The 14,891-nt window shown below is 40.7% G+C and overlaps 1 protein-coding gene and 1 long non-coding RNA gene across 6 annotated transcripts in view; one reads left to right on the top strand and one right to left on the bottom strand.

Annotated features, from left to right (window-relative positions):
• Positions 1–11,729, bottom strand: part of LOC147128020 (uncharacterized) — a 54,088-nt gene extending 42,359 nt beyond the window's left edge. The window contains exons 1-2 of the long non-coding RNA XR_015083839.1: positions 11,465–11,729; positions 1,530–1,686 (exon numbers count right to left, since the gene is read on the bottom strand). This is a non-coding gene — a long non-coding RNA (uncharacterized LOC147128020). The remainder of the gene's footprint in view (positions 1–1,529; positions 1,687–11,464) is intronic.
• Positions 1–13,900, top strand: part of dlgap2b (discs, large (Drosophila) homolog-associated protein 2b) — a 54,730-nt gene extending 40,830 nt beyond the window's left edge. For 3 of the 5 annotated variants that reach the window (XM_086018715.1, XM_086018713.1, XM_086018714.1), the window contains exons 6-13: positions 7–51; positions 4,122–4,178; positions 7,460–7,818; positions 8,418–8,503; positions 8,591–8,997; positions 9,333–9,424; positions 12,665–12,817; positions 13,201–13,900. In XM_086018715.1, the coding sequence (XP_085874841.1) occupies positions 7–51; positions 4,122–4,178; positions 7,460–7,818; positions 8,418–8,503; positions 8,591–8,997; positions 9,333–9,424; positions 12,665–12,817; positions 13,201–13,416 (1,415 nt within the window). In that variant the 3' untranslated portion in view covers positions 13,417–13,900. The remainder of the gene's footprint in view (positions 1–6; positions 52–4,121; positions 4,179–7,459; positions 7,819–8,417; positions 8,504–8,590; positions 8,998–9,332; positions 9,425–12,664; positions 12,818–13,200) is intronic. The other 2 variants (XM_086018716.1, XM_086018717.1) reach the window with 1 other exon arrangement.
• Positions 13,901–14,891: the final 991 nt, after the last annotated feature.

The following is a 14,891-nucleotide window of genomic DNA, read 5'->3' as shown; positions in this document are numbered from 1 at the left end:
TTTTAGGCGCCCGTAGCTTAGCTGGGGGGCATAGAGAGTACGGTAGGTCCGGTAGGGAACACCTTTATTATTTCTTTCTTTTATATGTTTCATACATTTTGTCTGACCCATTGACATTTTTCACTTGGTAGAAATGAAAATGATGTCATGCTCACACTAGTGTATTTTAACTGTCTTCATTTTTCTCACATTGAAGTCAGTGGAGAGTTTGTGTACCAGTACTAGATAATTGTTTTTTTTGTTTTTTTTTTAAATACTGTAGTTGCCATTATGTTAGTAGTAGCAGCAGCCTAGCATCGTATTTATTTATGTTGGCAACTATTAAAATCTGTATTATTTCATGTCATTCTGAAGAATAACAGAGCATTTTTTTTTTAATTTTAGCAATCCCATATTTAGTTTTTTTTATTATTTGCTGTTCATTTTCATTCCTTTAAAATTTTAGGTCTGTTTGATTCCATAATGCATCCTCTTGTTTTAATCATTTGACAAAATCAATTATGGCTATGTATCTTGCTCTTTTGAATATACTGGCATGCAGTAAGACGGGTTATGACCATATAAACAGCTTTATTCTACAAACCAGCACAAATCAATGCTCTTATTATAGCTCTGAATAATAACATTGTGAAAGTTCAGCCAACGCAATTTGTCTCATGTTTCCCCTCTGAGAATGTACAAAAGTACTTGTTTTAGTACTTCAGTATGTTTCAGCATTAACAGCGATTACGTTTTACACTTGTATGACCACTAACAACGTTAACGTAAAAATAAATCTTGCACCGTTGACAAAGATTAAATGACGGTGACCCATGAACTAAATTATTTTCATATACTTATACAATGGGAAAAAACTTTGACATTTTGAAACAAATCAGAGCTTAACTAGCATAACTAGTCTTTATGCTGTAGTTTCCACTCCATATGCTTCTATGGAGCAAAATGAATAACTTTCTTTCATTCTACTGTTGTGAAGAGCAGTAGACTGAATAGTCAGTCACGTAACTAATAAAAAAAATGGTGTTTTGTCTCATGCTTAAAGAACTACACGATAATGATGTAGAGTATAAGGCCCCTGTAGTCATATTGTACTTATATTTTTGTTCCCAATTTGTTCCCTAATTTTTCCAAATCCAAATAAACAAAATCAGCCTTTTTCAGTGAGTCTTTAATCAAACACAATTTTTTGACATGAACACTGTCCGATGATTACATATCTTACGTTTTCTTAAATTCAGCACTTTTTTAAAAAATGAATCCTTTGGAGGGATTTATCATTTTTGGAAAGCCAAAAGTCCAAACAACAAAAGACAAATTATTCAGATCATAACCTTGTTGACACTGATTTGTATTGGTTTGTTGTGATATTATCATACATGTAAGGTTGCACCACCTTGCATCCATGGGGGCATCACCACTGTATGTATCTATGTATGTGGCGACCAAACAACATGCTTGTTTTATTGTGCAAAACTCTATTTACATTACATATGCAGTAAATATATATATTAAAAAAAAAAAATACCAACCTTTTGAGTATAGGAGATACAACGGCAGAATCATGCACACCCTCGGGTGTCCTAGATGTCCTCTGTCAGATCACTCATACTGTACATCTCTTCATCCACTCGCCCATCTTCATGTACCAGCCCTCTCACGCTCGATAGGACGTGGTGATGAAACAGCCTATGACATGCAGACGCACAGAATAGATACTCTCTGTTAATCAAGGAAAGCCATTGGAGGGTGCAGTTTTCTTCAGGAACACAGCAATCCCAAACTTGAATGTTATAATGATACAATGTATAACGTAAGGTTATATAAATTGGATTTTTTTTTTATTTTAAGTCATTCACTGCCATCGACGAATTTACTAGTCTTTTCACAGTCCAACCATTCAATCCCAGGATTTTATTAATATTTTTTTCAATTCTTTTCAAACATTAGGGTAAAAGGGTCTGAAAATGTCTGCCAGTGAATGAGTTAATGAGGATGTAAACAACATGGGAAAAAAACAGCCATTGATTATCTTTACGGCTTTTCATCACTAAGGTTGAAGGTGAGCTGAAACCTATTCCGGCTGACTTTGGGCGAGAGTTAGGGCGCACCAATAGCTGGCCATGGAGCGACCCTGTTGATTAGAGATAGACCGATATGCTGATTTTTTTCAGGGCCGATACCGATTATTAGTAGTCAAGGAGGCCGATAACCGATATTTGGAGCCGATATTCATTTTCAGTGGAATAGAAAATATTGGCATCAAAATCTAAAGAAAAATTGACTCTTAACTTTGTTGTAACGTTTTTAAGCATGTTTATGGAACAAATTTCAGGTTTGCATAATGGTGATTTTTTTAATCATTATAACAAGAAATTTTTGACAGAATACATCTCTGTTTGAAAATTCTAACAAAAAGTTCAGGGAGCACCCAGGATTGTCAGCATGTCTCAAAAAGGAAAATGGAAAACTTAAACGATAGCTCCATGTAGTGTTCTACAGTAAATGAAAGTTTCAAAATGACAGAAATGTTAAACTTTCACATATCTTTGTTTTGGTTTCCACAGTTTTAAATTGATTTATTATCGGCCAGCAGAGTTTTCAAAAAAGGCAGATGCCGATAATCGTCAAAAAGCCAAATATCGGTGCCGATAATCGGTCCGGCTGATAATCGGTCCATCCCTACTATTGATGTTTTTGATGAATAGAATACAATTGTGTTGATTGTAATCCCATTTTAGCGGCAGAACCTCCATACAGTCCTTTAATTATATTTCATACCTTTCAGTGCTCCTATTGCAAAGTCTCCCAATATATGTCCGACTTTTCAGCACCTTTTTTGTTGGTACTGCTGTCACAGGACTGTGTAAAGTCACAGCTACCAAGCCGTTTGGCAGAGCGCTGAGATTAAACGTTTACCATTCGAGGATTAGTTAGTGGATCCGAGGCTTTAGAAGACTAATATTTACCCTAATCTTAATTTACATATAATTGTCACTGCAGAGATAAAATGAGGCAGGATTAGCATAACACGCACACTACACAATCACTCTGTTCCATCTCCAGCCCCCATGCTCATGCACAGCTCGTCAGTCATTGCACGTCATTAAGCACCAATCCGCCCTGATCTGCGTCAGAGCGGCCTCTCACCAGCCTCTCTGCCAGCCCTGCATCGCAACTGTGGCAAAGACGGCGTCTGGCGCGAGTGGACCGATTCGCACGGCGGGGAGTGACTGTTCAAACTGTTGCGGCGATCATTTTTGTAACTTATGTCCAGATCACAAAAAGTGTACAGTATTGAAATGCTCTGTTACATTAAGACTTCATATTACGACAAATCCTTGGACGTGTCGTTGTGTTTTTATAGTGCAACGTGCAAAATTGTACTCTACATGCTGTAGTCCAGCTAGTAGACATGTTGAAAAATACTGTTACGGCACTCCAGAGGTCTCAGATTGTTCTTTAAATAATTAATTCACGCAAAGCGAAATTTCAACATTTGACTTTATTTTATACGTGTCTGGTGTGGATATGTGTATGTATTGTACATTAAGATAAGATGTTACTGTCTGTTTTGAGATGATGCATGTATGATATGGACTGCTCTTTACAAGTACATCATGATACATGGGCAACATATTGACTTAAATTCTGATGGATACATTTTGTCAAAAAAAATTGGATTTTTTTTTAAGATTGATAATATTTCGACGATATAAGCAGATTGTTAATGTAAAAAAAACAAAAAACGATGTTGTTTCAGAAAATGGAGATTTGAGAGAATAGTTGCCCACTGTATGATGACATTTGAAGTGGCAAAAGAAACACAGGTAAAGATGGACAACCAGAGCAATTACGTTTTAATGAGACTTATTAAATTGTCTTTGGTCCCCAATCGAGCTCATTAAACACTGCGCAAAAAGAGACGGCAGTAAATCCAGAATAACTGTGTTCCTTTCCTGACTGATGTAACAAATGGATTCGCAAGGAAAAAAAAAAAAAAACGTCAATAATTGCTTTCAAAGTCAGTCTGTTTTGGTATGCAAATGTAATCCATGAGCGTTTTTTATCTGTGTCACATTTGGGACGAGCCTCCAATAACTGGCTCTGTTTGGCTCTTGCAGGCATTCAGTTTCGTCTCCCTACTTCATGCAGTGTGGACCGCGCTCAGCCACCACCAGGTACCAGTCAGTCGCCATCTTTTCGATTCACTTCGTGCAACCCGGTGTTTCGTTTATACTTGCGGTGGATGTATGACAGGCTACCTCAGGGACGTTTGGTTTTATCCATTTTTTATTGTTATTTTTTTTTAGGTTTTTTTTTTTTTTTTTGCTATGGTGGCCTTGAATTGAATTGAATTGCATTTAACTCATGAAAGTGTCTCATTGTGATCTTTAAAGCGGAAGTCAACCCAAAGATATTTTTTTCAAGAATATGTTCCCAGCAGGCCTACTAGTTGAAACACTGCATTCTGATAAATTTTGCTTTTGCGGAATATAAATTAAGCACCAAAATGCACTTGTTTTTAGCCATCTCTGGGGCGGCCAGTTTGTCTTCTGTCCACTGAAAATGACATCACAACTGCTCACAACGACCAATCACGGCAGACCTGTTTTCTGAATCTGAGCCGTGATTGGTCGTTGTGAGAAGTTGTGAAGTCATTTTCAGTCGACAGACAACAAAATGGCCGCCCCCAGAGATGGCTAAAAACGAGTGGATTAACACTTAATCCACAAACGCAATATTTATCAGAATGCCCTGTTTCTATAGTGGGCTTGCATAGAACATATTCTTGGAAAAAAAAAAATGTTTGCCTTGACTTCCCCTTTACACCTGCGATGTCATTGTAGCATTAATACAAGTAGTTGGGGCCTCTATTCATTTTTTGTCCTCAAACTACAGGAATATTTTGCATATATACTTCTAATTAGGATGCAAGGGTTGTTCTGTGCTGCTCTTCTTTTGTCCCCGCCTATACAGATGTCATAGTCTCCACCTTTCAGACATGCTCGCAGTCTTGAAATGGCAACGGGTCAGTGTGGAGAAGGAGATAATTACATCAGGAGCAAGCGTAAGGTTGTTATTTTGCCTTTAGTTGCCGGAGGGCGTCTCTATGTCTGAGCTACAGTGGACTGATGAGGGTTACTTCAGAAACCGCTCAAAACACTGTCTCCAGTGAATATCCATTAGGATGGGTCTCAATACAGTAACTGTTCATAACCGGACCCGCACTCGTCTTTTCGGTACGCGCGGGACGTTTTTGAGCGACAGCCACATTTGAGAGCAATGACATTCCTGACACGACCTCCAGTGTCTGTTGACTGAACTATGCAGCAAACAATCACATTCAAACAGGAGCAGACGGAGCAGGCAGCGCGAAGGACGGAATGCCCCAACCAATCTTTCGGCTAAATTAGTCAAGACTTGTAGTTTAAAGTCTCTTAATGATGTGCTTCAATTGAGGGCCCTTGGGGATTACCTACTCAAGAGGGGCGAGCAAAGTCAATGGCATTGAATGGTAACTAGCAAAACAATTTGGCAGAAATACGCTAGGCTAGACTGCATCTAAAGTTCATTTCGGATTATTTGTTATGAATGTCTTTAGTTTCTTGAGCCTTGCTTCATTGTTACCCTCACGACCGTCTACACGACACTATCTGCATTGTTAAAAACAAATTTGTTTTGTGGTTCATTTTCGCGAGGAGACATTTTAGAGCCTGAATGAACAAATTAGAAAATGGGCCATTAGGTGGGAAAAAAAAAAAAAAAAAGGCGTCATTATTGTTCATATGTAAAAGCTGAAACGGGTCGTCTGTCAAAATGGAAGACATGCACCTGGGTCCGGCAATTACGAACTTAAGCACTGGTGAAGTGTACCTTTGTACAGCAGAAATGTATTGTAGTATTTGGATCAAATCAGATTTTAAAGTAGAAGCCAACCCCCCCAAAAAAATATTGGCAATAATGTGTTCTATGCGCCTTCAGTAGTCTAAATTTAATTTTAATATTGCGTTTGTGGACTATGAGTTAAGCAGAAAAGCCCGCTCGTTTTTAAACTTGAATGAAATTTGAAAATGCCTTTCGTAGTAGGAAGTAACGTGTTTGGAACGTGCATGCTGCTCCAGCTACAATAACTGTACACTTTGAGGACGGGTATTGTTTGGTTTATTCTTTATGAACTAAATCATATAAAAGTAATTGAATCAAGTTCGGTCCATCAATTAAAAAAAAAAAAAAAAGGGGGTTGTGCCTACAGTGCTCTAGATCAGTAGTTCCATACATTTTTGCACTAGGGACCGGTTTCACATAGACATATTTTCATGGACTCGCATAGATATTAGAAACCGATAAAAGCAAATGACTAAATATACAAAGATAACATTTTTCACGTCTTTGTGAATGGGCATTATTTTTGACAACCTTGTCTCCATGTAAATCCTTCAGAAACTGTGATTAAAAAAAAAAAAACTGGAGTCATATCAAAGTACCCTCATCTAAATGGAAACTGTGGTCTTTGGTTTTCAGCATTCAGCTGGTGGGCCGGCCAGTCTGTATGCAACATGTTCAGTGTTGAAATGAAGTCAGATGGCTAGAAGGTGTATAAATAGACATTGTGGTGTTTCATATCGCCTGAGTCACAAAGCTCGGTTTTGGAATCCACCCACTGTCTCCTGCAGCACTGCGGCCCCTTCAAGTTGGAAGGGAGTCAAGTCTGTGATGGGATTTGTCTTAACAGAATTCTTGTGGTTTTGTTGCACTTAATTAGCTCCGAGCCAAGTCGTCTGCATGCTTGCGTGTGAGCGTGTTGAGTGCTGTGACTACACCTGTTAAGATTGACGTACCGGTATGAGTTTTAGCGGGCAACAGATTGCCTCATTTTTCAGGTATCACTATTTTCAACAATGAATGAATTCTTGACTGCTAATGCAGAACATGGTGTGATTAATTAATGTTAACTTTGCTCCACTTATGTTCATATGAAATGTTTGGTTAAATCCGTGAAAAACGAAAGCTGACTCTGGAAGTACGTTTAACTTTTGTTTTATATTGCACGCTAAAATATCGAAAGAGTCCAAATAGGACTGCTACTGAATTTTCACCCCTTTAGGCGTAGTTGCCAGTGTCCCAATATTTTTGCTCACTGCACTGTTCCAGTGAACGTTTCCCAAAAGTCCTTTCCGTGACTAAATGAGAGGACTAAAAATCCAGAGTTCCATGTTGATGACTCCCACTCAGCTTTTCATTTTGCACTTGATAGGGCAAGTGTCCTCTTTTCCACACAGGTGCCTTGCAACTTAAACAACGACTTTTACCTTTCTAAAAGTTCCCATCATGCTTTTCAGTCGCTTGCCTTTAGCCTCTGCTGATTTCTCCCCCCCCCCCCCCCCATTTTGTTTTTCTATTCATTTTCTCCCCTTGTTTTGCCTTGTCCTCGTCCTGTCATCCTGCTTGTGCTATCCAGCGGTGTCATATCCTCCTAGTTACAAGAAGACCCCACCTCCCGTGCCGCCGCGCGCCACCACCAAGCCTCTTATCTCTGTGACAGCCCAGAGCAGCACCGAGTCCACCCAAGATGCCTACCAGGAGGGGAGGCAACCCCGAGGCGGTCTGTGGGCCACCGACAGCCTCGGGCGTCCCATCTACAGCTCCATGGACAGCCTGGACAACTCCAAGGCGGTCACCATGGCCATGGAGTCTGCGGCGCCCAAGAGGCACGCGTCTTTGGGCAGCCACACCTCCATCCAGACATGCGACAAAGCCGTGTTGGTATCCAAGGCGGAAGAGTACCTCAAAACCCCGAGATCCTCTATCGGGATACAGGTATGTACAGTCTAAAGACCGAAATCGACGTGATTACAGTCACCTTGAATCTCAGGACGTTTCATCACGTGTTTCCACGCCAGTGTCGTATCGAGCGGAAGAATTCTGCCGTCAGCAATTGCACCGCAGTGGAGGTCTGCGTGGACGTTGAGCTCAATTTGCCATAACTAACTTGCTGTTCTGTAAACTTTAAGACCCGCAGTCTAGACTGACTCAACAGCGCCACCGCTTGTTGCAGCCGAGTAACGCACTCCATTTTGCCTTAAACTGGTTCAAGTCGAGCTTAATCAACAATCCATTCCAGACAGCTGACAGAATTCTTAATGGTCAACTTATTGAAATTGATTATTCTTCTCTTGTCCGGTCTCCGGTGACTTCTCAAACTTTTCTATGATTTACTAGAGTTTCACAGATTTCTCCTTCTTTTTACCACTGTCCAATCACAATCATGCATTTTGTTTTACATAAGAACTCACCGCAAAGAGCGGTTATTATTATCAAGTCTTTTTCCAATGATCACCGTGACATTTTCCATGTCACTTCATGACACGTTTGTTTACTGTATATTCCGATGTTGATGACTGCCATCTCTTCAACAGGTGGAAACCGTGACGGATTCCGAGACCGAAAGCAAAGGCCTTCCTCAGTTTCACTCTATAGGTATCCAGGTGGAGGATCACAAAAGGTACATGGCACTTTTCTTCCATGTTGTCTCTTAACCACGTCCTGGATTTGAACGTCAATATTAATCAGACGACCCATGGATATTTAGGCGTGGGCGGGTCAAGCGCTCCAACAGCGTTACGACCGCAGTGCAAGCCGACATGGAGCTGGAGGGCTTCCCCTCCATGGAAGACAAGGGTCTGCAGTTCGGCGGCGCTTTCGGTCGCCACTCGGAGCCAAGCACCCCAACGCAGTACGGAGCCATCCGCACGGTGCGCACGCAAGGCCTGTTCAGCTACAGGGAGGACTACCGGGCCTCTAGCGGGCCCCCCAGCCCGCAGCCTGAAACCTGGTTGGCCGAACCCAGCCTGGAGGCCAGCGAGACGGGTCGAGTGTCTCCTCTTCGAAGGGACGGCGGATGGTTCATGCAGCTTCTTCACAATGAATCCAAAAGGATGGAGGACTGGTGCAAAGAGATGGAGAGGGAGGCAGAGGAGCATGATCTGTCGGAGGAGAGTGAGCATCTTTCTCTCCGTTTTTTTTTTTTTTGTCTTAAATCCACGATTGTTGCAGCACATCCGACAGCACTGAGCTGACTGTAGAAGCACAAATCATCAATCAAAACAGTAACAATATGTTATTTGGAGTAAATTGAAATTCATCTGTCGAAAGCAACTGACGATTGATAGTCGATTGTGTCTTGAGGCAATTCAGGGTGAATATTAGTCATATCTTCTGCCAGCTAAAATTAGGAAGAAAATAATATTTTTTATTCCCCCATAGTAAATCCCGGTATACATGTAATCAAACATATTATTTGTGTTGACGCTGTTTTCTCCCTATGTTTGCAGTTCTAGGTAAAATCCGGAGTGCGGTAGGAAGTGCTCAGCTGCTCATGTCCCAAAAGTTTCAGCAGTTTTACTGGCTGTGTCAGCAAAATCTGGTGAGTGATGGACAACAAAACCTTTATGTACGATTGAAAATCCCCTCAGCGCCGCACAACATGCTTTTAATTTGCTTCTTAGAGAGTTGCATTATGGGTAAACGTACCCTTCTCTCCCTGCCTGAGCTTTGAGAATCTTGTTCGCCCTCAAGCAATAAACCGCAGCGATCAATAGAGAAACGGTCCCTCCGCCGCCGTCGAGCCATCAGGAAACGAAAGGGGAATTCCAATCGGAAGGACTTGAGCGCTTCCATTAATGCACAAAGGCAGCAGTTTGATTTGGGCCCGAGAGTCTGAATAATGGACTGCCACTGCATTCTCTGCTCTCATGTCTGCAGTGCCTACACAATTGACCGTAACATTGTGACCACCACCTGTACAATCTACTAAGCTAATAAGAGCGGCAGAAAAAATATACATTTATAAATTAAGATGAATAAATAAAGATAAAAGCGACCATTTTGTCGACTGAAAATGACATCACAACTACTCAGGGCTCAGGTAACGACTAATCACGGCTGACCTGTTTTCTGAATCTGCGCCGTGATTGGTCGCTGTGAGCAGTTGTGATGTCATTTTCAGTCGACAGAAGACAAAATGGCCGCCCCGCAGAGATGGATAAAAACGAGTGCATTTTGCTGCTTAAGTTATATTCCACAAATGCAAAATTAATCAGAATGCCATGTTTCAACTCGTGGGCCTGCTGGGAACATATTCTTGAAAAAAATATGTTTGGGTTGACTTCTGCTTCGGCCGAAGTTTGCAGTCGGAATCGGAAACGGACGCTAATGATTAGAGCCGAAATGGACAAGACGAGATCGGTCTAACAACAATTTAAATTTTTTTTTCCCCGTACAAAAATAGTTATACGGCGTACACAATTTGAAATGATCACAGAACGTATAAAATACGGGGAAAACGTACAAGTTGACAGGTTTGAAAACGGGTGGATTTTGCTTCTTAACCCATTAAGGACTAAACCACCTGTCTCAACAGCTCCCCAAAACCGTCGGTCGCCTTTGGGATTACCCTTGAAAACCTGAAGATTTCCCAGAAATTCAACACTTACAAAAAAATTAATATATCAGGCCCTGTAGCAGACAGAAACATAATTCCAAAAGAATTAAAGAGCTTAGAAATGTGGCTTTCACACATGCAGAATTTGTTATTATTTACTGTTTCAATCGATTATGTAAAAATAATGTGTCAGTGCAAGAGAAGCACCATTTTAATTTAAAAAAAAAATCGAGTGGTAATTACCATCCTCTATTCTATTAGAAAGACGTCTATATCATCATTGTCTACAAACCATATCATATCACATTCGAATGCTTCCACTGGTCGTGCGCGTAGTCTATATATCCCTGCCGTTATTTATCAGAGCTCCGGGCGATCTACGGCGTCCGCCATTAGCCTACCTACGGCTCGAAAAAATTCCACGACATCCTCCTCGGTCTCACGCCACCATCACGGTATATTCTGATGCATTAAATTGGCTAAGAGACGGAGAATAGCATTAAAAAAAAAAGACACCGACGTATCTGCTCTCCCGGTTTTAAAGGTAGAATGACGCAACAGCGCTCCTGGCTCTAGTGGGAGAAACGCGGTTATGCGCTCCCGTCTTTAATGGGTTAATTTATATTGCCTTGTTTCAACTAGTGGGCCTGCATAGAACACATTATTCCCAAAAATATGCTTGGGTTGAATTTCCCTTTAATAAAACAATAAACATTTGTTTGACAATGTCAAAGAGACAACTCTATAATGTTTATCAGTGAGGTAATTGTCTGCAGTGGTGTAGATTAACTACAGTGCACTATTGAGAAGTGGTTCCCATTTTTGTTTACCACATTTTTCTACAGGAAAACAAAAACATGTTTTATTAAGATGCCACAAATAGCAATGAGCACATGGGTCGATCTCCACACATGTGTTGCCACAACACATAATTTCAGTAGAACTACTGTCAATTGACCATAAAGGTAAAAAAAAAAAATGACAGCGATATATACAGTATAATGCCGAATTAAATTTACTCACCGAGACAAAATCCATCATTTCATGTCCTTATGGAGTGTTAATTGGTGTTGAGCGCATCCACCGTCGTAGCTGAAGTTTGCAAGAGAGTCCAAGTTTGTACTCAGTCGTTATAGCTTGGAAACAAGCATGCACGACTAAAATCGAATTCGCACCATTCTGAAGCCACTGTTTGATGAAAAATAAGCATGGGATACGATTCAGAAGATAGAAATTAACTCATAACGACGAAACAAATGCCGCTCTCGTTTCCTGGTCCTACGAATTACCATTCATGAAATCATTGGTCGACGTAGATGTCAATCATTCTATTCGGCCATTTGATTGGTCACATAGTATGTATACACCTGGCAGGTAAATGTGTGTTTTTATTTGTCTCCGACGCCCGTTACTAAAAAGATTATTTTGACCTCTTTTATTTTGTAAATCCATTCATCCATTATCCAAACCGCTCATCCTCACAAGGAATCGGTTGTCAGTCAATCGCAGGGCACACACAAACAAACATTCGCACCCACGGACACACTTAAAGACAATTCAGAGCAACCAATGAACAAATTACGTTAAATTTAGTTTATTGTGCAGCTATAAAAATACATATTTTATTAAGTGTACAAAAGCTAAAGGGAACGTTGGCATAAGATTATTTACGTAATTATTTAAATATGCCCAGTGCTCTGAGATTGACTAGCAATGCTATAGAAAATGGTTGCAATGATGATTTAATAGTAATCTATAATAATCTTTTTTTTTTTTGGCTTTTGGTTCTAAAATTACACTTCAGACACCAAATCCAAACTCATCCTAATGCAACTGAGTTTAATTTTCCATTTCATACTCAAAGTTTGTGGAAATGCAGTGTTTGCTGTACAGTATATGCAAATGGTATAGTATGGTAACAGAAATACAACAAAAGCATTCAAAATGAGCTCATAAAGGATAAAATAGCCAGTCATTTTTCCAAGACTACCGTCACATTTTTTAGTCTATGAAATGCATGATGTGAAATATTATTGGTGCTTCACTGCTCCCTAGTGGTAGTCAGGGTGTAACTACCATTGTGTAGGAGCTGTTGGGTACTCAAGCTTTTGTTGGCAGTGCTGTGGCTTGACTATTAGCTGGGTTGAGGTAAAATAAATGAATAAATAATAAGTAAATATTGGTAATAAAAAGTGTGTTTGTTTTGTTTTGTTTTAAATCAAGGACCCAAGCGCCATGCCCAGACCTACATCTCAGGACCTGGCCGGATTCTGGGACCTCTTGCAGCTTTCCATTGAAGACGTCACTGCCAAATTCGAAGAGCTGCAGCAGATCAAGAGCAACCAGTGGCAGCTGGTGGAGAGTCCCGAGAAGAAGGTATCTGAATTTTTACTGATGTCCGACCCGTAACCACCGTAATCGCCAAGAAGCATGCAGATGCCGCATAATAAAGGTGGCGGTAATGCAGCAAAAATATTTACCAAAAGAAATTGGAAGAAGAAATGGAAGAAGTGGAAGCAGCTGTAGTCATGGCAACTAATGTGTGATGTTTTGCGAGTTAATTATGTGGTTTTTGCCACCACAACAAGGATTTCCTTTTTAAAGCACCAAAAAGCGCAATAACCGACCAGGATTCTCCTTTTGGTCAAAATGTGACAAGGGATTCTAGTTAAAGTAAGCCATTTTAAACTAAAAAGAAAAAAAACTTTACGTCCTCAATAATGAAGAGACCTGTTCCATATCTTCTCATCTCGCCCAAGGACCGAAAATGGATTCCTCCTCTGAGCAAGAGGCCCATCAGGGGCCGTGGCGGCGTGATGCGGGAGCGATCCCTTGACCTCCAGGACCGCCAGCGCCAGGAAGCCCGCAGACGGCTCATGGCCGCCAAGCGAGCTGCGTCGTTCAGACAGAACTCGGCCACCGAGCGGGCCGACAGCATCGAGATCTACATCCCGGAAGCTCAGACGAGGCTTTGAGGTCCACGGATTCATCCTTGATCTGCTTTTTGGTCACCTTTTTTTTTGTTTTCCTCACCCAACACCAGCTCTCGGCATCACATCTAGCTTCCATCGCCCACTTTAAGATGTGTCGCCATTCTCTGGCTTCTTACGCTTTATAGACTTTATTTAAAAATGCAGCCAACAAATCAATTCAACTCCTAATTGTGAGGGGTGTGGTGCTTGCAGCGTTCTCAAACAAACTTCCCCCCTTCAGTTCTTATTAGTTGATGAAGAGTCTTGTAGATGAGCTGCTATTGCCCCGAATCAACACCTGATTTATATATTTTGTTCCCCCATTGTAAGTTAAGTAATATTTGGGAAAGAGTTTCTGTTTGTTAGTGAAGTTGCAATCCTTAAAGTGGAAGTCAACGCAATTTCTTTTTTTTTTTTTTCAAGAATATGTTCTATGCAAGTCCACTAGTTGAAACAGGGCATCCTGATAAATATTGCCTTTGTGGAATATGTGTTAATCTACTGGTTTTTAGCCATCTCCGGCGGCGGCCATTTTGTCTTCTGTCGACTGAAAATGACATCACAACTGCTCACAGCGACTAATCACGGCTCAGATTCAGAAAACAGGTCAGCCGTGATTGGTCGTTGAGAGCAGTTGTGATGTCATTTCCAGCCGACAGAAGACAAAATGGCCGCCGCCGGAGATGGCTAAAAACCAGTGCATTTTGCTGCTTAATTTATATTCCACAAAGGGAACATATTCTTGAAAAAAAATATGTTTGGGTTGATTTCCGCTTTAAAATAATCCGTTTGAGAATTCCACAGTATCATTTCAACTTTCATCCGTTTGACTCATGGAACTGATTTTTCGTGTTTGCTGCCGGATGCGTTCACATTGCAGAACACATTCGTCTACGAACTAAAGAGGTTGCGGAAGAGGAGAGTACGGAACAAAGCATTTTTTTGCGCCTTATGATATTCATGTTTGTATTTCCAAGGGAAATGTAGTTTATGAAGCTCACGTGATAATGTTGCAGTTGAATTGCAAAGGACAGTTGTTTTTGTTTTCATGCCATTCTACATGACTCATTCGGATATTGTGATAAGTACACTTTCATTGCAATCCGCATTTAGTATTGACAGGATCGTCGGTTGTTTTAACAGAGCATTTGCTTGGTTGATATTAGGGCGGGCTTCTACGCTGCAACATTTAGATCAGATAACACACAAGGGGAAAAAAACAAACAAAAAAAAAAACGTCATTTAGTCAAAAAAAAAAAAAAAAAAAAAAAAAAAAGACAGGCGCAAATGACACTTTAACACTGGTCAGTTACTATAGTAAATGGTGCTGCTTTTTACTCTCCAAATGTTGTCCTTAACCCAGGCCTACGCACACACAGACACACTCAAGGACTTTTTAAAACAGAGATTTATCAACATGGTGCCCGTTGTCTCTGCACTGGTGTGTGTGTGTGCTCCATTGTGACGTTAGGAAGGAT

This window comes from Filicampus tigris, chromosome 20 (genome assembly GCF_054856515.1).
Source record: "Filicampus tigris isolate MCC_2025a chromosome 20, RoL_Ftig_1.0, whole genome shotgun sequence".
Lineage (NCBI taxonomy): Eukaryota > Metazoa > Chordata > Actinopteri > Syngnathiformes > Syngnathidae > Filicampus > Filicampus tigris.
Note: the sequence above shows the minus strand (reverse complement) of the source record. Positions and strands in the feature narration are given on the sequence as shown.